Raw genomic sequence first — 23366 nt, forward strand, 5'->3', positions numbered from 1 at the left:
GGTCAAAAACAGTATTTAAAATATTATAAGACTAAGGTTAAGATTAAAATTTTATTAAGATTAAAGAATTATATATAAGATTAAAATATAAGTTATAAGACTTAGTCTTTTTTACAAAAATTAGATAAGATAATAAATCATTCATTAAATAAAATTTTCCATATATTCACTAATTAGTAATATATTAGAAAAACACCATAAAATTACAGCATAACTGCAAAAATTCATATTAAAATTAAAAATACTTTAACGTAAATACAGCTTAGAAATTCTGGTAATATAATTAGAATCTGACATATAAATAAAGGCAATGAAAATATAGAACACTTGAAACTTTTAAAAATTTATTATTGAAAGTGAAAAGTACTTATTAGCTACATGAAGCATTTCGAAACACTAGCAAATGCTCATAAATTAAAAATAAAATAAATGAATGTGAAATTTTCAATGCTTTGAGTTTCGATTGTGTGAAGTTTAATACTTCAAATAATAAATCTTACCTGTAATATGATCCGTAGAAAAGCAAGGAATTAATATGTTATTTACGAGAAGTTTTTTTTCTTATTTATATGTCTTATCACTGTCATGTTATCAACCCAATTCTTATCTAATGTTAATTTTAATATTAACCATAAATGTACTTTCACATGAATCACCAATGTACGTTGCGAAGCATTATCTCCGTTTCGTTACTTCTTCAAACAGAATTACGAAGATAAAGGCTTGAGGAAAGGGTCCAGGTGTAAAGGGAAAAATACTACTTTCTGTCTAAGGTTTCACTTTTAAGATAAACGAACACTTTTAACAAAAAGTAAAATAAAATAACTTTAACTAACCCCCTAAAAGTCATCTTCAGATTTTAGTTTAAAATAGTAAAATATTAAGAAAATTTTAATTTTTTAAAAAAGTTGACTTTTTGCTGCAATTTCTCAGTTAATTTTAAAACTTAATTTTTCTTTTGAAATTATGTGTGCAGTCCTGACCTCATTGTTACCTTCATGTATTGGTTTCGACTGCTGGCTGTTGTAAAGGTACGTTAATTTATTATTTTTTAAGTAATATGAGCTAATATCTGAAGCCTTCTAACAAAAGTATATTCTGAAGAAAAGAGCTAAAGATATTCGACGCATTTTATGTTTTACAAAAAATTTCTTAATTTGTTCCAAATTTTCTCTTTAAAATGAAATTTGCATGCAATTAAAAATCGTTTGGCAATTAGTTTAAAAAGTGGGACAAACACTTTCACACTTTCTTAGGAATTTCGTTTAAGAAAATCTTCAGATTACTTTTAAGTATACGGTGGAAAAAATTCTGGTAAAATTACCTTACCGTAATAACATTTCTGAAGGGAAAAAAAAACGCAATATAAATTTGGTTGATAAAATAAAAATTTACGGTTTGAAGCATTTATTTGGTAATTTTTCCATTCATATACTAACGGTTTATCGAAAATTCTGGTTTTTAAAATTATAATTCTTATTACCACACATTTAATGAAAAACACAAAACATGAAAGTAAATTTAACGGAACAAATGTTTTTTATGACATGCTCTTAAGTTATATGATATATCATGATAAAAGTATATGAATTGTAAGAAATATCATATCAAATTCTTGAAAAGATTTTTCATTAGATTCTGAAATGACTTTATACACTGTAAAAAATTCCGGATCTAATTACGGTATTAAGAACCAACACTTTGGGTGCATCATTCATAAAATCCATTTTACCGAAAAAAACCTTTTACCATAAATTATACCGCAATTTTTACGGTAATATTTATTTAATTACAGTAATCCGGTAATTTTATGATAATTATTACTGTAAAAAATTAACACAGATTAGATTTTTTCCCCCGTAACATGTTCCGGTAAAAATGGATTTTACCGTAAGTACCGGTACCCTAAACGCCTGTACTTTTACCGTAATTTGATTCAGAATTTATTACAGTGAATGCGTAGTCAGTTTCTTTTCATTGTGCTTTTGACTCGCTTTTTCACTTAGTTTCAGATTTATTTATAAAAAGCAAAAATTAATTTTTCTTCATTTGTGGTACAATGGTTTTATGAGACAAATTTTAATTTGTTTAAGCATTTATTTGTTTTCATCAACTTATCATTTTAATACTATAAAAACCGTCGTTGAGAAAATACTAAGCTTTGTATTTGTTCCAAATATATCGCTCATGGGCTACAATAGCGGCACAACTCAAAAAATCATATTTTGAGATGAGTGGGTTTAAAGCTTTCATTGCAAGGAAAATGCACAAGAAATGCTTTAGTTTGCTTAAATGTTTGGTTTGCTTAAATGTTTGGTTTGCTTAAATGTTTGGTTTGCTTACCTTCAAGTTGAATTATGAGTTGTGCTAGTATTGCTGCTGAAAGAACGTGTATTTTCATATTTACACCTGTTCTTAGTTCAAAACGTGTGTTTTTTGAGTTGTGCCACTATTGCAGCCCTTAAGTGATATCAAAACCTAATCTCAAGGAGCCGTTTATAAGAAACTTCTGATAAGAATTTATGAAAATTTATGAAGCGAAACTGTTTTAAGTATTGTATCGGAAATTTAAGTACAATCTGAAATTGTTTCCTGTTATTCATTAAGTGCTACATTGTTAGTTCAAATCTGTTTAACAGCAAATATTCAAATATGATTGCATGATTCAACTGTAACAGGAGTGTTATCATAAGTTCTTTCTTAGAATTCTAGAGAGTATTTCGCTTTATCACAAAAGACCACTTAATTTATATCAATTCAACGTTTTTTTCATTCTTTCTTTTCATACTCCATAACTTAAAACTTAAGGAATGTCCTTGGAATCTTATGAAAAATTCATTACACATTTATGACTGGTATCCCTTTCAGGAAAAAATTATAAAAATACACCTATGCATTGTAAAAAATTCTGGATCAAATTACGGCAAAAAATAAAGCTCTCCAATATGCTGATACCTTTTTCCCGCAAAATCCATTTTACTGTAAATTTTACGGAGCAAAGAGTCTGATGTACCATAATTTTTACTGTGGAATTTAGTAAACAAAATCCCAGAATCACTTTTATTAAATTAATATTTCCGTAAAAATTACGGAATAAAATTGTATCTACAGTAAAAATGGATTTTGCGGATGATGCTCCCGAAGTGCGGAGCAAGATTTTTTTACATTCTACCAGCAGCATTTTTATTTATTTATTTAAATTTTTTGACATATATTTGACATAAAGAGTATCATTTAGTTTCAGAAGCACATGACTTTTTTAAAAAAAAATGGGATTTCTAAAGAATTTATTTAGCTAAATAGTTATTTTAATTATTTTTTTTAACAAATCTTTAAATATTCACATATTTTAACGAATTAAAGCATTAAATGGTTATCTTTGAATGTTTTCGGCGTTAAAATGTTCCCATTGTATTTGCTAAGGTCAGCGGACAAAAAACTTTAGAAATCCTCCTGTTTGCTAGCAATAAAGAGGAATGAAATGAAAATAAGAATGGTTAGGAAACGAATTATGAAACGAAAATAAGAAATCATCTTCCGAAAGCAAGGATGCGTTCAGTTTAATTGATTATTAGAAATTTAACAATCTCGCTTATCGGAAGTTTGTGGACAAGAAATAAAGAAAGGCATATAATCTTTAATTCTTTTAGTCAACATAAGAGTTAGTTAACTCATATTCACTAATATGTCCCTCAGAACTTTCGTTTACTCATCCTTTCAATTCTTATTAAGCAATAATTTCAGGTTTAATTAGTGGTGGCACGTATCAAGGGTTTGTTTTATAATGAAGTCTCTCATTATTTTCAAGCGTGACTTGAAAGTATCAATTCGTAATGCCAAGAAAAAAATTGTTAGTTTGTTTAATTATTCGTCAAATGGTTTAGCAAATATTTTAGTAAGTACAATTTTAGGAATATTATTTTCTCCCGTTTTTCCATGATTTGTGATTTTAATAGCTTTGTGGCCTTTTGCCTTGACATTTTACAGTCTTTCAACTTTCTGAAAAAAATTGAAAATTGAAGGAAAAAAATTGAAAGAAAAAAATTGTTATTAATTGTTTGTTTATTAATTGTTCTTGCGGTTGTTGATTGTTTGAATTAGTTGTATTCGGAAAAAAAGAAATAAATAAACAAATGATCAAACGAAAAGGAAAATAAATAATTAAATAAATGTACAAACAAATAAATAAGCAAACAAACAAACCATTAAACAAATAAATAAATAAACTAATAAATGAATAAATAGACAAACAAACTAATGCATAAATTAACGCATGGAAATCAAACGAAATAAATAAGTAAGTAATCAAACAAACAAATAAATAATTAAATAAATAAATGAATACGCAAACATACAAACAAATAAACAAGCAAACAAGTAAGGAAAAAGAAATAAACAAACGAATAAACAAATAAATAAGTAAATAAATAAACAAAAGAATAAACAAAAGAATAAACTAAGTAACAAATAAAAAGCAAACAACTAAATAAATAAAAGTTATTATGCTAATTCCGTATTTGTGTTGAATAGTATTCGTATTATGATCTTTATTTGTGTAATTTGGAAATGAAATCCACGAAACCTTCTAGAGTACAAAAACTGCAAATTTAACACTTTAAAATACTTTATTTTGAAATATTGCTAGCATTGTTTTTTTTGTCCTTCTTAGTATACATAAGTCTCATCAAGAATATGATTTCAAATTTTCTATCCTCCATTTTTCGTACGCATAAAAACCTTAACCATCTCCTTTTCCTAAAATTTAAAATGTTGTAAATATATTTTAGTCATACTGATATACTTTATAGCTTTCATACTTACTGGTATCATTCAATTAAAATTAAGAAACAAAGGGAAAAAATTAAATTTTAGAAGTACATAGTTTTTTTTATTTATTTATGTGATAACGATTCCATGATAGGTTAATATTGAGTGGAGAGCGATGTACGAGTGAACTAAACTTTTACCGAATAAGAGATAAATCAACCAAACATTCTGTCACGGAAAATGATAACTTTGCAATTCACCGATAAGGCAACGCCATTCAACTTTAGAGTCTTGTTTACTTCATATCAAAAGTTTTCTTTCTCGTTTATGGACTATTTCGGTAAGCTGTATTAATTTAGTAGTTAAGTAAATTATAACTGTTTTATTTTTGTAATATGAAAATAATATGAAAAATATAATAATAGGAAAATTCTGTTTTTCACATCAGATTCAGTACAAACTACTAAGCCTAAAACTAAGTTTAACGAAATAAATCATGTTATTTCAGATATCATGTTGTTAATTTTACTAAAATCATCACCAAATCGTTTCGGTAAAAATAGCGGAGCGTTTCGGAGCTTCCTTAGAGTCAGAAACATGGTAAATTTTACCATATTCTGGTAACTTTTGACCATATTATTTTTCTCAGCACATAAATCACATTTTTCTTCTTGTTTCATTTAGCTCAAGTTATCAGATTCCGTATTAGTTTAGAACTGTAAACTTATTGTATAGTAATTTTACCCATATTCATTTATTTATGAAGATCTTATTTTTAAAGTAAAGTTATCAATACTTTAATAGTGTAATCTGATAGTTTAAATATCATTTACCATTATTACCTATTCACAATTCAGAAACATTTTATAAATCCAAAATTAGGCACTGTAGTAGCTATTGCCTAATCGTCAAGAGAAAAAAACTCCTGCAGACATCGGCACTGTAAAAAAGTAAGCATGGATAATAAAATGCATTCAAACATATTAGTTCAAAGATATTTATTCATTTCTCAATCTTCAATCAAGTTTTGATTTGCTTCACCTATTTGCGCTTAACTAATGCTTTCCGTAGCATCTGTCATATAAAGATATAAACTATTTAAGTAGTGACCGACAGCAACTTGTCTGATGGATGACGAAGGTTTCTGACGTGCTGGTGAATCAATATATGTGCCGTTATTTTTGAAAATGGAATAAGTCTTATTATCTTTTCCACTTTCAAGTTTTTTAAAGATGAGTGTTTGAATGAATGTAAAAATATAGGCAAAGGTCAACTGATTTTCAACACTATAACTTGATGAAACATCACAATGCAAGAGTGATTATTAAAGTCCTAAAAAAATCAAATTAATAAAACGCTCTTCAGCTCTATATTGACTTCCATTTTCAAAAATAAAGTCTCATATTTTTCATGCCTATCATATAGATGTTTTTATAGCTCTCCGATAACACTATTTAAACAATAAAACAATTGTAAAATGACACATCAATTTACCTGAATGACACATTTTCACGATGATCTAACTAATTTTCATTCTATTTTTTTTTAGAATCATCATGAAATTTATTGCTCTGTTCGTATCATTCGTTGTAGCATCAGCAAATGTTCCTTTTAATCATCAACTAGACGGACAATGGGTAGCATTTAAGGTAAAGATTACTACCTATTATTTATTTCCTCAACTTGTAAATAAATTTAATGTATAATCAATTTTTATGAAGTTATTATCTATAAAATGCATATTTCAAATAGTCAGAAAACTTTAAATGTGAAATAAAATATCTATAAAATCCAATATGTTTGAAAGTTAATTGTTGTAATTTCTTATGTATGCTGTGAGACAATTTAGAAGTTAGTGATGGATAATAAAGGAGAAAGAAAACGCTCCTTTATTATCCATCACTAATTTCAGGTTAACTTATTGTTCGGAAGAATTTTATATAACTTTTCATGCTCCGTGGTCGGTCGCTCAACAGAACTATGGGTAGAGGGATCTGCAGAAAATTTCCTTCGATTCTATGCCTAAATTGAGAAAAAGGTATCGCAAATGAGTGGTGCTGCCATCTATCCCTGGGGTTCAGAGTCACAACGTATTTTCACACTTGCGGTGCTCTATTAGCAAACGAAAGGCACACCTAACTGAATTAATTCGCAAAAAAGTAACGGCTGGAGATTTTGGATTGTCCAAGCTTCATTATAAGAAACAATTTTTTTCATATGACACTTATTATAGTGCTATTTTGTAATATTGTCGCAGTCTGCTATTAAGACAGAGGGGGTGCGATTGTTCTTGCCTTCTAGTGGCGCCATCTATGGAAAAGAATTCGATTTCTAACGCACCCATACGTCACACCCGTTTATAGGGCGGACCCATTCATACATCCATTCATTCATCCACAGATCTTAATTTTGACTCGGACCAGAGAACGATCAATCGTCAAATCTGTACCCCCAGAGAGATATCGATTTGTCATGGGAACATAGAGGACTTTGTGACCCGACAGATTTAACGTGTACTAGTCACCATTCACTACACGGGGAGTTTTCGACCGGCTGGATTGTTGTTTTGAAATGATAACAAAGAACAAATGTAACTTACTTAAATGAAAGCTTCGAAAATGCATACTTTATCTAAAAATTATTACAAGCATTCACAGATTAAGTTTTTTTTTTATGTAAACAAATGGCAAAATGTGACAACTCCAGTTTTCTGATACTAAAATGCGTTTGCGCTCAAATGGGTATCTTCGGCAATTTCTATGAAAGGTTAAAAAAAAGCAACTATTGCTATGTTTACGTACGTGCATGTTTACTTTCAAAAATTCCTACTTTTATTTATCAAGATCAATATGAGAGGTACATTCTGAAATATTACAGATCAAATTACAGTAAAAAGTACCTGTACACAGGGTGCCGGTACTTTTTCCTTAAAATTCATTTTTATCGGAACATGTTACGAAACAAAAATCTGATAAACCATAATTTTTACATTAATAATTACCGCAAAATCTCTGAATTAATCAAATTGAATAAATATTCCAGTAAAAATTACGGTATATTGTTTATATGGTAAAAAAGGATTTTATGGATGGTGCACTCCAAAGTTCCGATACTTTATGCCACAATTTAATGAAAATGTTATTACAGTGTATGTGCTATGATAATTAGAATTGTTAAATATCTCACTTCGTTGCATTGAATAAATTAAATAAATTTCTTAGAGAATAAATAAAAAAAATGCTGTACGCTATAGTGACTCGAAACTAAAGCTCCGTGTGTTTTTTAATGAAACGTAAGAGATACACTACACATACGTTCGTAATATGTAGCTTTAGTATGCAAGATGTAGACTATTTAAACTTAAATTGAAAACTTGATAATTTAAACTTAAGAAGACTATTTAAATTTAAATTGATTCATAATTAGATATTTGAATTTCCGCAAATTTAGAAAATGGAGCAAATTATTTAAGATCGAACATGGATGTAATTTCGAACACTTTAAGAACTAATTAAAACTCAGATAAGTTCTTAAAAGCCCACAAACAATTAAAAAGTCATAGCAAAAAGAAAAAAGAACTTACTTTTCACATTAAAAAGTTTTGGTGTATAGTTGCCACTACTTTGGTGTTGAAGCAAACTAAATACATTTTTAAATACAGAACTTTCCATATTAACGTGCAAAAATGTATATAAAATTAGCAAAATAATAATTGTTTGAAAAAATTAGTGCAAGTATATTATTATGAAAGTGTTTTTTTAAATGAAATGTTTTTTGCAATGAAGCCATAAATTTATTCTAATTTACATAAAAATCTGTGTAGTTAGGAAAAAAAACAAACAAAAAAATGAATAAATAAATAAAACTATAGCAGTAAAGAAGGTAATAAAAATATGACTACGTGCACTGTAAAAAAAAAAAAGGTTTATTTCAGCAACAAAAATGGCGGCAACTATACACTAAAATGTTTTACAGTGCAAGCTCAAACATTTCGCTTTGGAGTTATTAAGATATATTTAGATCAATGATTTAGAGTTTGTTGAGATCGAAGTTCTTGTTACTAAAAGTAAGTTTGTGAAGTTCTGCTTACTAAAAAGTAAGCAGATATACATTTCAGTATACTTTAATCTATTCAATGAAAAAGACATGAAAAATGGTTTGAAACTTAAAAAGGATTTATTTTGAAGACTTAAAAATTTAATTTCAACATTGATTGTTTAATGAGATAGAAATTATTGTAAATAAAATAGTAAGCAGATACATGTTTTATATATTTTCAGATACATGTTTTATATATTTTCATGTAACGTAATGGATATCTACTTACATTTTATCATTTGCAGGTTAACAGGGGCACAAGCATAGTTTTTTTAAAACAATTATTCTGGGGCTAAAAAGTCAGGTAAAAGATTAATAGTTAATTGAGGTTGAAGTTCCTGCAATTAAACTGGGTGGGCATACAGTTTAATACATTTTAATTGCACAAATGATACTAACATGGACAACGGGTTGCAAAATAAGAAAATATGTTTTTTATTCTACACCTTAAAAACTCCGATAATCAGTTTTGTTGTTCTCTTCGGCGATTAAGGCAGAGGGGGTGCCATTGTTATTGTTTTCCAATGGCTCCATTTAGGGCCTGTTTTATAGGGCGGACCCATTCACAAATCCATTCATTCATCCACAGATCGTAATTTTGACCTGAACCAGAGAACGATCGATCTCCAATTCAGTACCCCAAGAGGTATAATTTGTTATGGAAACATGGAGGACTTTGTGTCAGGACAAATTTAGAAAAGTACCAGTCACCATTTACTACACGGGGAGTCTTCGACCAGCTGGATTCGAACTCTCATTCCTCCAAACGTGAGTCCAACACCCTGCCAACCAGGCTAAAAATCGAATCGAATTTTGAGGAAATTTTATGTAATTTAATACCCATTAATACCCCAGCTATTACTCATTTGGTATTAAATTAAAATGCACATGGTGAACTAGAGTTACGTATAAAAGTTTGCAAAATGAAATATGTCTTTCACAAGCTTAACTTTTTGTTTAGACATTGATAACTTATTGAGATAAAAAGCGACCTAAAATTTACGCAAGATTTGAATTAAAATAGAGAACACAGTTTTTTTTCCAATTAAAGTTTTTTTTTCAAGCATAAAGTAAACAAAATTGGGTTATGCATGGAATAGCACAGTAGGCAAATGGGTTCCACAGCTTTACTGGCACATACTTTCTCTTTCATTGAAATTTTTCATTACTATTTTGCTTTGTCACTGAATCTCTTCCTTCAATGAAATTGCTGATGTAGTCTTGTTGAAATACATCTTTGATTTTAAATAACTCCATAGAAAGAAATTCAATATTAATGTTTAGTCACATGTTCTGGGCAATTCTGATCACCGAAACTGGAGAATACACGACCTGGAAATGTCTTATGCAATTATTGGATTGATTCAAGGTCTGGATGGCATGCCACGCACTCTTGTTGAAAAACATATGTTATCCATGATGAAACACACGTGTATTGAACGGTCAGTGTGTTTAGCGCCATTAATTAATCCAGACTCCTTAATTTTTTTAATAACTATCTTTACATTAAGTAAAATCAATATTTTGACCATATTTGGTACGAAATTTGCAAACTGTAGCAGCCAAACTTTCATTTTTTATGAAATATTGTTCACAAATGAAGAAAACGCGTTGTTCTTTTGTGTAGTGTGGCATCTTTACTATTTCTTTAGTGTCCGGTGTCAAATTGTAATATATTTTTAAGGTTGCCTCTACTAAGTTGATAAACTTTCTATTTAATTCAATTCTTGCATACATTTTGGGACACGTTTCAGATGACGAGTTTAGCATTTTTGCATTCATGTTGTTATGCATTTTTGTTATTTTAGTATATCTAGTAAGTACATGAGAAGCAAGTAAGAAAACATAAAAGGATTTATTTTGCAAAAAATTATGATAGTAATGATAATAATAGTCAAAAATACAGACTAGAGATAAAAATTAAGATAGAGATTTTTGAAACTTATCTTTAGATATCTTTAGAAGAGAACTTTAGATATCTCTTATTCGATCATTTACAATTCGTAAAAGATGAATTTTTTAAAGAAACATATTTATTCCTTAAAGACTGCTTTTAGTGATTAAAATTTAAATAACTAATTAATACAAAAAAACTATAATTTGTTTCCAGACCACTTTTGGAAAAGTTTATGATGGAAGAGAAGAACTGGCAAGAAGATTGATTTGGGAACAGAAATTTGCGGAAGTTGAACACCATAATCATCTAGCAGATTTCGGATTCTTTACGTATAGAAAAGGCATTAACAAATATTCAGATCTGGTAACATTATGTATTTTCTGCTGAATTATTTTAAGCATAAAATTTTTTTCCTCATCTTTAAAATTGTCGGGAAAGCGGTGAAAAATATGAATCTTCTAAAATAATATTCTATGAGATTTCTGTAAATCAGGCACTTGTAACTTAATGAATTTTTTTTTGTAAAATATTTTATGGTGTGAAGAAAGTATCGAATTTTTTGTAATTTTAGAATGTAAATATACATGGTATTTAAAATTATACTGACTGATTTTAAAAAAAAATCTTACACGAAGTTATAAATACAAATTTCGCAGTAATTTCGTGTGACAAAATATACTTTTTTTTTATCTGCCAGAGACCCTGGCTTTAGTTTAAAATGTTTTTGCTAGATGGCACTGTGTCTTTACCTGTTTTTTCTTTTATGTTTAGATGTATAAAAATTTTGCTTATCTATTACGACATGAGGTAGTAGGTGATGGAGAACATATCGAAGATATTGCAATTCGTACTTGACTTACTACTTAATGCTTGAACAAAAGCAGGATTTTTGCAGGAAAAATTCCCGACTTATCACATAGATTTGCTGCAAAAATTTTTTTTAACCTAAATTTTCTATATGAAATAATTTTTTTAAAAAACTGTCAATCTAATTTGGGACATCCTGTATTTAATTCGTTTTATGAAACACAGGATTTCCAAGATTAGACTGACTGTTTTTAAAAGTTTATTGCGTAGAAGAATGCAACATTTATTAAATATGAAATCCCTGGGACTGTGACATGATAAGGCACAGTTTCAAATCGGTCTATAATGCTTTTATTATAAGCAGTTTCTTCTGAAAAACACCTCAGTTTCTTTGCTGAAATTTAAATGTTTACTTGTATTGCAAAACCAGCAAGAGCAAAATGCGAAAGCTGATAAAGTGTCCATTTGGAAACAATATTGAGAACCAGTTTGAAGAAACATTGCCATTATATTGCCCCAAGCCTTTCATGAATAATAACATTGCGAAAAAGAATTTTTATTATTAAATTAAATTATTTAAAGTAAGTACAACAAACTTCACTAACTAGAATATACTTACTTTCAAATCTAAAGAGAAATAGATTACTTTTTTGTTGAATTATAGAGCAGCACTGAAATTGTGAGTCGTCTTAATGGATTCAAAAGCAACTACCGTCAAAATGGCAGCGGATCTAATTGGGTTGAACCTTCCAATGCATACATTCCTGATGAAGTTGATTGGCGAGAGCAAGGACTGGTTACGCCTGTCAAAGACCAAGTAAGCATACAATAAAATTTAAACTTACGAAATATTTATATTAAATTTGTTATTTATTGCAAAAATCCCTAAGAGTAGAGCTTATCAGAAAAAAAATTTCAAACAGAAAAACACAAACAACACGCAATTGTGAAAATGAATTTAAAAAATGCCTAGCACTGAAGGCAGCAATTGATTGGTGGCGCTGTGAAAAGGTCTCAATTTTTAATTGCTAAATCCAGTTTAAAGCTGACAAAGATAGGTAGGTAGGTACTTTATTTACGTCACACTAGAGCTGCACAATGGGCTATTGGCGACGGTCTGGGAAACATCCCTGAGGATGGTCCGAAGACATGCCATTGCGATTTTGATCATCTGCAGAAGGGATCGCTTTCCTGCTTTGGTAGCCCGATGACGCGAAGTCGGTCACTTTACGGTAGAACAGTTTAAGGAAGGCTAATACAGCGCACCCTTGGTCCCTACGCAGGCTGATCAAAATGATCACCCAACCGCTTACTGACCGCAACCAGTGATGCTTGACTTCGGTGTTCTACTTGGGAACGGTGTCATTACGATCAGTCCACTGCAGGACAAAGCTGACAAAGAAAAACTCTCATCAAAATCAGCATATTAGTATAATAAAATAATTTTAAAAAAAGAAAGAAAGAACCAAATTGTGTTTTAGGTTGTTATTCATTTTCATATGGCTTTTGTTAAATTTAACTATACTTGTGGTCATATATTTTAGGGAGACTGTGGATCTTGCTGGGCATTCTCCACCACAGGATCACTAGAAGGTCAACACAAAAAGAAAACTGGCCAATTAATATCCCTCAGTGAACAGAATCTAGTGGACTGCACTTGGGTATATGGTACAAAATCTCACTTTATACTTCGCAAATATAATAACAAAATAGGGTATTTAAGTTTTTTTATTGTAGTAGTTTGAATACATGATTCTTTTTGTTTCGATTGTTTAAAATTTGAATACACGCAAAACGTGTCCTTAAGTTGACATGAACAATGTGACTAATCACCTGTTAATTATGATAACACTGAGGAATAAATTTTTTGTTGCATTCATACAAGCACTTGATCTTTCCTAATTCGGGAGTGGGGATTTCAAATCTGAAATTATTTTGTTCTTAAAAGTACAGATTTTACAGAAAGTTCAAATTTAAAAACGTTTTATACAACAGAATCTCGTGTAAGTGTTGCGACCGACTTCTCGGGAAGTTAAGGCGCATCATCAATATCGTACTTCACCGGAAATGTCGTCGTACGAGGTTAGGGCACTTCCCGATTTATGAACTGCATAGGAACCAAAGTATGCGAAGAAAAAGTTTATAATAGGGAAACGCTCCTAGTGGCGTTTGATGATGCTTGCGAGCATGGGTTTCTTTGCAACTTATATCCTGATAATCTGCCCTAACTCTCCTAGAAATTTTTATGCGACCCCCTGTCATATAATAACGTTTTTAACCTTGCATATTTAGTCAAAAATAGACTAAAAATGGCATTAATAAAACTATAGCTCGGAGAGAGAAATCGATTGCAGATTTGAAATTAGCAACGTGAAAACATCCAAGATCCATTAAAAAATCTTATGAAGCAGGAAACAAAAAAGAATTTCTCCTTGGTGCAATTTATAACACTTATTAGCATAATAACTATTTATTAATAAGATAGAAAATTACTTATAAGATTTCTTGTTCTCACAAAAATAAAACTCTCTTTTTTCAAGTAATCCCATAAATGTATTTCGCAGTCAAAATTTACTGCCATACAACAAGATAATAAAGTCACATTTTATTTGTAATTCTATCAAAAGTCATTATTCTATCAAAAGTACTACGGTAAAAATTACCGTATTTTCCATCTTCCCAGATAATAAAAAAGATGCTGTAATTTTTACCATATTTTGAAAGTTTTGACCATATTTTTTTCTCAATGAAGTAATGTTCTTATAGATATCAGCTTTTCGGAAGTTTTTTAGATACATGCCACTCGTTACTTATATCTGTATATTGTACTTATATCTTACATGCGTATATTACGTATACTTATATGTATATTATAGTTATATCTGTATATTTTACTTGTATTTTTCATAGAAAATAATGGCTGCAATGGAGGATGGATGGACAATGCTTTCAAATATATTCAAGACAATCTGGGAATCGATACGGAAGTGTCTTATCCTTACACAGCAAACGTATGCTACTTTGGGTTGTTAAAATATATTGCAACGTTACATAAAATGTTTTATTTCCTTCCTTTTGAAATTCAGATTAAAAAGGATACGTAACACAAATTTTGTTTTTCAAATCTTTATAAAAATAATAAAGTAAACTAAGTTTCAAATATTCTGCCTTAATTACTACTTTGGTTTGTTCTGATAGTTTATGAACCTTTATAAATTTGGCTTGATCCGAAGCAACATTATTCAATCAGAGTAAAAACAAGTGTTGTATTATTAAAGAAATATAAGCTCACCTGCCAAAAATTAGTCACCCTTAGAGAAATCATGAAAAAGATCATTTAATAACGTGTAACACCGTCTTTAGATTTGATGACTGCCTGGATTCGGTTAGGAAGTGAGCCCACAAGATTTTGCAAGTACGTCGAATCCAGTTTAAGCCCCTCGTTGAGGATTTGATCGTGCAAATTCACCAAATTGTGAGAATGCTGATTTTGGCGTTTTACCCGTTGTTCCAACATGTCGCACAAATTTTCAATGGGGTTCAAGTCAGGTGAGCCTGCTGGCCAGCCGAGATGTAATTGAGTGTCTGAGTGTTCATAAAACCAGTCACATATACTTCCTTCCCCATGAACTTTGCTGTTGTCATCTTGAAAAATAGAGGTATCAACAACACACTTTACATGAAGAGGGTGACTGAAAGGTTACTCCTAATTGTCCAGAACTTTCAAATAAATATGTTGGGTCATGTTAGTGGCCCCCTCAGTTAGGAGCCCAATCCATAATGAGAAAAACACCCCCAAGTCATGACAGACGCACCTCCGGCTTGAACCTATGCTTGCACACAGTCAGGATGAAATGCTTCATCTGGTCTGCGTTGCACTTGCAGACGTGCTTCTTTTGAATAAATGCAAAAACGTGATTCTTCAGACCATATTACATTCTGCCAGTCAGCAACTGCCCATGTTCGGTGACTTCTAGCCCACTGAAGTCGCGCAGCTTTATGTGCAAGTGCGAGCAATGACCTCTTACGAGATGTTCGACTCCATATGTTCATTGCATGCAGCTCCATTCGCAATTTTTTCTCACTAAAAGACTGGGATGGATCTTCATTTAGTAACTGAAGTGATTCCTGTTTAGTTTGTAAGCGATTTTGATTGAAAAGTCGTGAAACGCGTCTCCGGTCACTTTCATGCAGGATCTTTTTCCGACCACAATTCTGACGGTGTTTTTCGTGACCACGTATATTACACCACTGCATGTAGACACGTTGAACAGTCAGCTTTGAAATGCCAACAAATCCAGCAACTTTATTCACCATATGACCATTGGCACGGCCAAACACAATTGCCCCTTTTTACCACTCTATCACATCTTTACTCTTACCCATATTTACACACAATTTCCGCTTCAAACAAAAATGTCTCACTGATAGCTACTTGTCTTTGATCAGGTTGAAGCAGTGTGCATGCAGTTGAGCACGTCACTTGACCACTGCGTCATCTAACGAAGCCTAAGGATTCATCGGTGTTTGCGCACTAGGTTGGCTAATTTTTTGTCCGGTGAGCTTATTATGTTTTATTTTATTACACTAATAGTAATTTATTCAGGTCACACTAAAGTTGCACAACGGTGACAGTCTGGAAAACATGATCTGAGGACATGCCACCGTAATTTGATCCTCTGCCAAGGAAAGATCTCTCCCGTTTTGATAGCCCGACAACCTGTGCTCGAAGTCGAGTACTTTACGGTAGAACAGTTTTTCAAGGTTCTCTACTGCACACTTCAGTTCCTTCGTAGGCTGTTCAAAGTACTCACCCACGCAATCACTGACAGTGATCAGTGAGGCTTGACTTTGGTGATCTACTGGGAACCGTGTCTTACGATCAATGTGGGACTTATTTTATTACAACTTTTAACCACTGATACATACTGCCTAACTCGGAATCTTTAAATTTCTTAAACTCTCACAGCCGACAGCGAAATTTAAAGCTTTCATTATGTTTGTATTACACATATTGGAAACAGCGAAAAGCTTTCCAAGTTTAACTCGATGGTGACTTTAAACAGGGTTTCTACTGTCTGGAAAATTGCAGAGGTTGAAAAACTGAAATAAATCCAGTTGATTTAAGCTACAATAAATTTTTAATTTAAAGTAAACATGCAAAAAATACCTCTGGAATAATTTCGTAATTCTCAAAAGAAAGCGAAATTGGAATATTTTTCAGTAGTCTTGAAAAACCACTCATATATTTTTTCCAGGTCGTGGGAACCCTGCTAAAGTAGGAGGGAAAAGAGCAGCACTAAAAGGAGAGAAAGAAACAGATAGTTAACGAAATGGGCAACAATTTATTATTGAGATTAGAATTTTGATTTTCACCTAACATTACAAATCAACAGAATTAATCTGATTAATAAATTTAATCAAACTACGAAACACAAATATTGAATAAAAAATGTTAGAAATAATCAGTAAATAAAGTGGATGAGTTACTATTTTTGAAGTATTAGCGTCTACTTTGCCTATTTATTTGTTTGAGCATCAAATTTTTCTCCGTTAGACTTTTTTTGTATTAAATTACCTTTGAAACAATGAAAAGTAAAAAAGACTATAAATAAACAACGTAGTAAAAAACAAATTGGAAATCGGTCAAATTGGAACTTGTAAATTGGTTGTTGTAGTTGTAGTTCATTTACGTCGCACTGGAGCTGCACAATGGGCTATTGGCGACGGTCTGGGAAACATTCCTGAGGATGATCCGAAGACATGCCATCACAATTTTGATCCTCTGCAGAGGGGATGGCACCCCCGTTTCGGTAGCCCGACCACCTGCACGTGAAGTCGAGCACTTTACGGTAGAACAGTTTAACGAGGACCAATACCGCAACACCTTCGGTCCCTACGCAGACTGATCCAAGTGGTCACCCACCCGCACACTGACCGTAGCCAGTGATGCTTGACTTCGGTGATCTGCTGGGAACCGTGTCTTAACGATCAGTTCACTGCGGGACCTTGTAAATTGGAACCAACTAATAACTGATTCGTATTACGAGTTTTAAGAACAAGAATAACACTGTTTCTTATAACTCGCCTGTGTAAATTGCTAACAGTAAAACTTTTTGAAACTATTCAAAATGCTCAACACTTAATTTTAAACGGTTAAAATATATTGAAATAAATGTTCTCAAAATGTCTGTGAAATACGGAGTTCAATCTGAAGTATTTTTCTTTCAGGCCAGTTTAAATTGTCTTTTCAAGAAAGAAAACGTTGGAGCAAATTGTACAGGATATGTCGACATAGGTTCTGGGGACGAAGAATCACTAAAAAAGGCAGTCGCAACTGTGGGTCCAATCTCTGTAGCGATTGATGCCAGTCAGCCCAGTTTCCATTCATATCAGTAAGTGTGTTACAGAATGTGGTGTAATTCTTCTTTGTTATTTCACTTATTATTTCCAATAACATTTCCTATTGTTATCAGAAATATTTTTGATGAATTACGTAAAAGTACACAGTGTACAAAATTAAAAGAATTTTCAGCTAGCATCAATTATCTTAACTAAGTACTACTCCAGGAAAGATTTTAATGAATTTTGGTATTTGTAGTTAAAATAATGCAAATAAAGTAAAAGTTCAATGGTTATAATATACAATGACGTTGCGTAACACCTATATGATTCGGAAATATTAAAAATGGTTATATAAATTATAAAATATTTAAATAAAGGATAATGTTTAAATTGTGGTTTCATACTGTAAAAAAATGGCAGTTCTAGAGTTCCTGTGAAAATGGGTCCCACTAGTTCGACAACACTGTTTTTCAAGTTCCGGATGGTTGCCGGCTCTCCAGAGTGTCTCTAATATTTTTTTTTTTTTAAAGTTCGAGTCTAGAGATATGGTTTGCCAAGTCATATAGCGACTATATTTACTTTTCATAAACTTGTCAACCATATAGCTCTATTTGGACGCACATTTTGATTAATTTAAACGGAATCATGGCCAACTGCGTGTCTGAAAAGGAGAAATCAGAAATCGCTTTACTCATAATTCACATTGCTTCTTTCAAAGATATGGTGAGATGTGCAACCTTCTAACATGATGCATATGCAACCTCCTTATCAACCATATATATTAATCGATTTCTCAAACTTGGTGGATTAGTGAGCATGCTAGTCGCACAAGTTGCCCTGGGAATCAATTCAATCATCATGGAATCAATTTCCATGAGGAATAATATGAATTCACTGATTCATACTTTTTTTATTTGCTGCTGTACTTCTTGATAAGTGCATAATGCCTGATAGTGGGAGCCTCTAAACAGTTACGTTTTTTATATAAATATTTGTCTAAAATTTTGTGGATACTCGAAGCCAGGAAAGGGGTTCTGTTACGTAACGAGTTCCCTTGTTTCTTTGTGGGAGAAGGAGGAACAAGTCTCTAAAACAGTCATTTTTTTTTTAGATTTTTAATGTAATTGCGGAATTTTTTTTATATTTTTGTTATAAGCTCAGCTGTTAGTTAAGTGCAATGTGTCACAAAGTGATGATAAATTGCCCTTTGTGTAAAACGATATCTAGTGTTAAGCCTAATGATAGTTATTTTCTTCTTCTAAAAAAAATTTTGCTTTAGTCAAAAACGAAAAAAAATTCGCGAACTTTAAATAACCATTTAGCAAAAAAGTTAGCATGTACTGACATTGTCTTTCCATGAGAACAGCATTCTGAAAACTTTCATTTTTTAAAAAAAGTTTCATCATTTTTGAGCAAAATTCTTCCATAGCTCAAAAAGTATTCCGCATATATTTCAGATATCCCCAAAAAAATTTCGAAGTGATATCATGCGTACTTTCTTAGAAAAAGTACATCAGTAAAGGTCAGTTTTAGTATTATTGATATATGCCCTACCAACTTCCCTTAAAAAAATGTATTATCCTCATGTAATTTTTTATCTTTCCATCACTATTATATTGCTATATACTATTACACTATAAAAAATGACTGTAAATTCTACAGAAAGCTATCGTATATTTTACAGAAAGAAAAGTGTTTAAAGATAAAGACCCGTTTTTTCTGTTTTTAATCTACCTGTAAGTTGCCGAAAACTCCCGTTTTTGTTTTTCCTTCACAGAACATTTTTTCTCCGATCTCCACTCGATTCATAAACGGATTAAAACTAACAATTCAAATTCCAGTCTTTGAAATGCAATTTTGCAGTTTTGTCATGCAGTTCAGAAATTATTTAATAGTTTTGTTCATCGTATAAATAAAATTGCAATTCGACTTCATTGTCACATTGATATTCCACCTGATTATTATTTGTATTTCGATATAATGTTTTGGTAAGTTAAATAAAATTGCTAGTTTGAAGGGTGGGTCAATGTAGTTTTAAGTGTTTTTTGCACTTAAATATGATTTCAATAATGAACATTTTAAAGGTAAAAACAGTTTAAGATTTCGCTTCATAACCACACAATAGAGCTGCTGTGGCTCAGGGGTCAGAGCGCTCGCATCCCGATGACGGAGAGCGAGTTCGATTCCCGGTGTTCACTAGTCACGAGAATTTTTCGCTCGACTCGCACCGTACCCATAGCTAATTTATAGAGTTTTTTTTCTATTAAAATAACAGAGTTTGTATATTAAAATAACAGTATTTGGTAGCTTAAAAATTAGCTGCAGAATTTGGTAGCTTATTTGGTAGCTTTCGTCTATTTTTCAAATAACAGAGTATTTCTATTTGAAGTAAACTATATTATACCAGCACACCAGCTGAGAGTTTTCTTTCTGTAAATTTAACAGATGTTTTTTGCTGTGTATATCCATTAATGCCTCATATTGCTCTTACCGCGTCTTTACCTATCATCAAAAATGTTTATGGACCTCTGGAGGGTTCCTCCTCCGCATAGTTGGTATTTCAGAAAACGACCTGGAAGTGCCTTGCTTTTTGAGGGACCTAGAAGCCAGCAGACTTGTTTATCTCGCTTTGCAAGTGGTCACTAGAGGTGTCTCTCGTATGTTCAGGGGCAAAAGACTTTTGGACTTTGCACTAAATGTAGGACTGCTCAGGTTTCGCCCGAGCATACTCTAAACTGTATCGATTTTAAGATCGACGAGGTTTTTTCAAAACCTCATCTGTTTTTAGACTTCCTGGACATTTTTGGACTTATGGAATTGGTCTAATTGGGATGAACCTCTTGGGGATCAGAAACAACAACAACAACCTATCAAAAAGCAAACCATGCTCTGTTTCTGCCATGCAATTTAAGAAGTTGTACGAGTACTATAGTGTTTTATTCATATATCACAAAACCAATTTTGTTGGTAAACCTGTATCTATATACCTTTACTACATTTCTGTTATATATATACTTCTATAATTCTGTAGAAGTGGCATCTACGATGAAGAATTTTGCAGTACAAGCGAGCTAGATCATGCCGTTCTTGTTGTTGGATATGGAACCGAAAACGGTTTAGATTATTGGTTGGTGAAGAACAGGTACGAGATTGTCCTTGTCTTAATATTAAGATAAAATATTTTCAAATCTGAATAAAATATTTTGCATTAACAATTTTAGATTTAGAAAATCTCAAATGTTATTTGAAAATTTTATACATTAATTCTCAAATATTAGTTTTGAGTCAAACAAATTTTAGTATTTATATAAATATGTATAATGTATTTATGTATTTTTTCATATTTTATATTTTTCAGTTGGGGCACTTCTTGGGGAATGAATGGTTACATTAAAATGTCCAGAAACAGAGATAATCAATGTGGTATTGCGACTAAAGCTAGTTTTCCTTCCGTTTGATTATCGACTACATGTAATGACTTCAATTCTACTCTAAATTTTCATTGATTTTAAGCATTCCATAATATTATTTTTGTGTGATATAGTTTCATAATGGAACATTTTAATAAAAATGTAAATAATATTTTCTAATGTCATTTTCTTTCACTCTATAATCACATATTTAAACACCCTATAAACACTCTACAATGGGACATTAAAGATATCATTTCATAAATAAATTTTATCAATCACTTACATTAAAAGTGCTACGAAATTTAGCTCATCAAAAGAGAGATTAACTATACTCGATCTAATTTAGAAGATTAATCGGAAAGATTAGCGTCTTCGATCCAGAAAATGGTGCTATTGATTAGAAGCGACATTTGATTTTCAAGATGAAGCAATTTTCAAGAACAATGAATATTTTTCTGATTCAATATCATTTTAGAACATAACATAAGGTTTTTAATTTATAACTGTCGTTGAACAGCAGACCCAATTTTGAGTTTCGACTACCAATTTTCAACTTCGTAGCCCTGTAATCTTGAACCTAATACGAGAAGACAAGGGAACTTCCTGATCAAGCATTAGGAGAAATTTCCCTGAGTACTTTTTAATTGCAATAATTCGCATTTGCTTTACAGGGAGATAAAAACCGCAAAAACTTCTCATGGTAAGCCTGATGGCAAGGGGATTCTAAGCCATGATCCGTCTACCACTGAGGATATTTTACGACAGTACTGTGATCGGTGTGTGTGAATTTCGTATCGATCAGTGATCACTGGGATTCGAACCAGGGTAACCTCATTTTGTGGTGAGCGCTTTATCCCCAGGGCTAGAATGGCTCAAATTAGTTAGGTTTATAGAAGCACGTTTGAAAACCGTGCCTGTGAGCAAAATAAATAAGTGGGTTCGGGTAGCTTTCAAATGCTGGTTCACCTTTAGATTGCAGTTGATTTTAATTGTACTTATTTATTATAAGGACTCAAGGATAAAATATTATTACTCCATAAACTGCCTATGAAACTCGTTTTAGTTGAATAGAGCTGTAAGCAAGAAAAATCACCGACGTTGCCTATTAAATCCTTTAAAGGAAAAAACGTCTGCAATTTGAATTTCAACAAAGCGTAATGTTTAACTTATGAAAAAAATTAATTTTTCACTCATCCTACCCAAATGAAAAATTGACTTTTTTAAATGAAATTCAGGATCGGTGGCTTATATTTTCTTTTGCTTACGACGCCATAGAACAAACGGTTCAAGCGTTAAATGAGAGACACACATAGACAGACAAAACAATAAATCCTTATCTTTATTATTGCACATACAAGCTATTAATGATTTTCTGAATTTTTAAGAGCTAAATTAAAATATTCATTCAAATACAGTAGAAGAAAGCCTATTATGACATACTGATCATGAAATTTAGCGTTTAAAAATATGTTATTTTCAGCTGTTTGAATAAAATTTAACTTCTTTTAACCAGTGAATGTCTTTTGAAAACGGCTTCTGTTTCTTTGTTTCTAAAACTGATGTTTCTTACTTCACTAAAATGTACCTTGAAACTATCATCCATAAAGCTTTTCAAGCGTTTCTTCTTACATATGATATACATATTTTATTTGAAAACAATTAAAGAAGTTAAAAAATAACTTAAACCAATGTTAAATAATAATATTTCTATGCACCTATGCTCTAATGATGGAAAAAATATTGGACACAGTAAAAAGTATTTTTGCTTGTAATAAGTTGATGGATATTTTTCCTACAATAAAGCCTCTTTTTAAGTTCATAACTTTATTTAATATTAATGACATAGGCTTTTTTGAAATATTTTGCTTATGTATTAATCTTATTCAAATTTCAATACAACTGAACTCATAATTTTTCTGAACTACAAATGTTAAAAAATAATTTTAAATAATAGTTAAATAGACGTTATTGCTTGCTTGAATTTTTTTTTCAGAATTCAATTTAAAGTTTCTTACGTCGTAAAATAGTTTGTAAATATA

At 31.2% G+C, this 23366-nt stretch overlaps 2 protein-coding genes across 5 annotated transcripts in view; one reads left to right on the plus strand and one right to left on the minus strand.

Moving 5' to 3' along the window:
• The window catches only part of LOC107446866 (cathepsin L-like peptidase), a 28552-nt gene extending 22969 nt beyond the window's left edge, over positions 1-5583 (minus strand). For 2 of the 3 annotated variants that reach the window (XR_011637467.1, XM_043054127.2), the window contains exon 1: positions 501-669. The gene's annotated coding sequence lies outside the window, so the exon portion shown is untranslated. Of the gene's footprint in view, positions 1-500; positions 670-5571 lie in introns of those variants that run through there. The other variant, XM_071184294.1, reaches the window with a different exon arrangement.
• On the plus strand, positions 710-21493 carry LOC107456496 (cathepsin L-like peptidase). 2 transcript variants are annotated; one of them, XM_043054131.2, is made up of 9 exons: positions 710-1031; positions 6317-6416; positions 10976-11125; positions 12234-12386; positions 13114-13237; positions 14480-14580; positions 17801-17964; positions 20946-21056; positions 21273-21493. In XM_043054131.2, exons 2-9 carry the CDS (start codon positions 6324-6326, stop codon positions 21370-21372), a joined length of 996 nt encoding a protein of 331 aa, XP_042910065.1. In that variant the 5' UTR covers positions 710-1031; positions 6317-6323; the 3' UTR covers positions 21373-21493. The 2 variants fall into 2 exon arrangements, with proteins under 2 accessions (XP_042910065.1, XP_042910064.1); XM_043054130.2 differs by lacking the exon at positions 710-1031 and adding an exon at positions 4953-5107.
• Positions 21494-23366: the final 1873 nt, after the last annotated feature.

This window comes from Parasteatoda tepidariorum, chromosome 8 (genome assembly GCF_043381705.1).
Source record: "Parasteatoda tepidariorum isolate YZ-2023 chromosome 8, CAS_Ptep_4.0, whole genome shotgun sequence".
Taxonomy (NCBI): domain Eukaryota; kingdom Metazoa; phylum Arthropoda; class Arachnida; order Araneae; family Theridiidae; genus Parasteatoda; species Parasteatoda tepidariorum.

Excerpts from the sequence above, each read along its gene's own strand:
- LOC107456496 (XM_043054131.2), top strand. The coding sequence starts at position 6,324 with ATGAAATTTATTGCTCTGTTCGTATCATTCGTTGTAGCATCAGCAAAT. Across the intron at positions 12,387-13,113 it reads TTACGCCTGTCAAAGACCAA|GGAGACTGTGGATCTTGCTG; the intron begins GTAAGCATACAA and ends CATATATTTTAG. Across the intron at positions 14,581-17,800 it reads CTTATCCTTACACAGCAAAC|GCCAGTTTAAATTGTCTTTT; the intron begins GTATGCTACTTT and ends TTTTTCTTTCAG.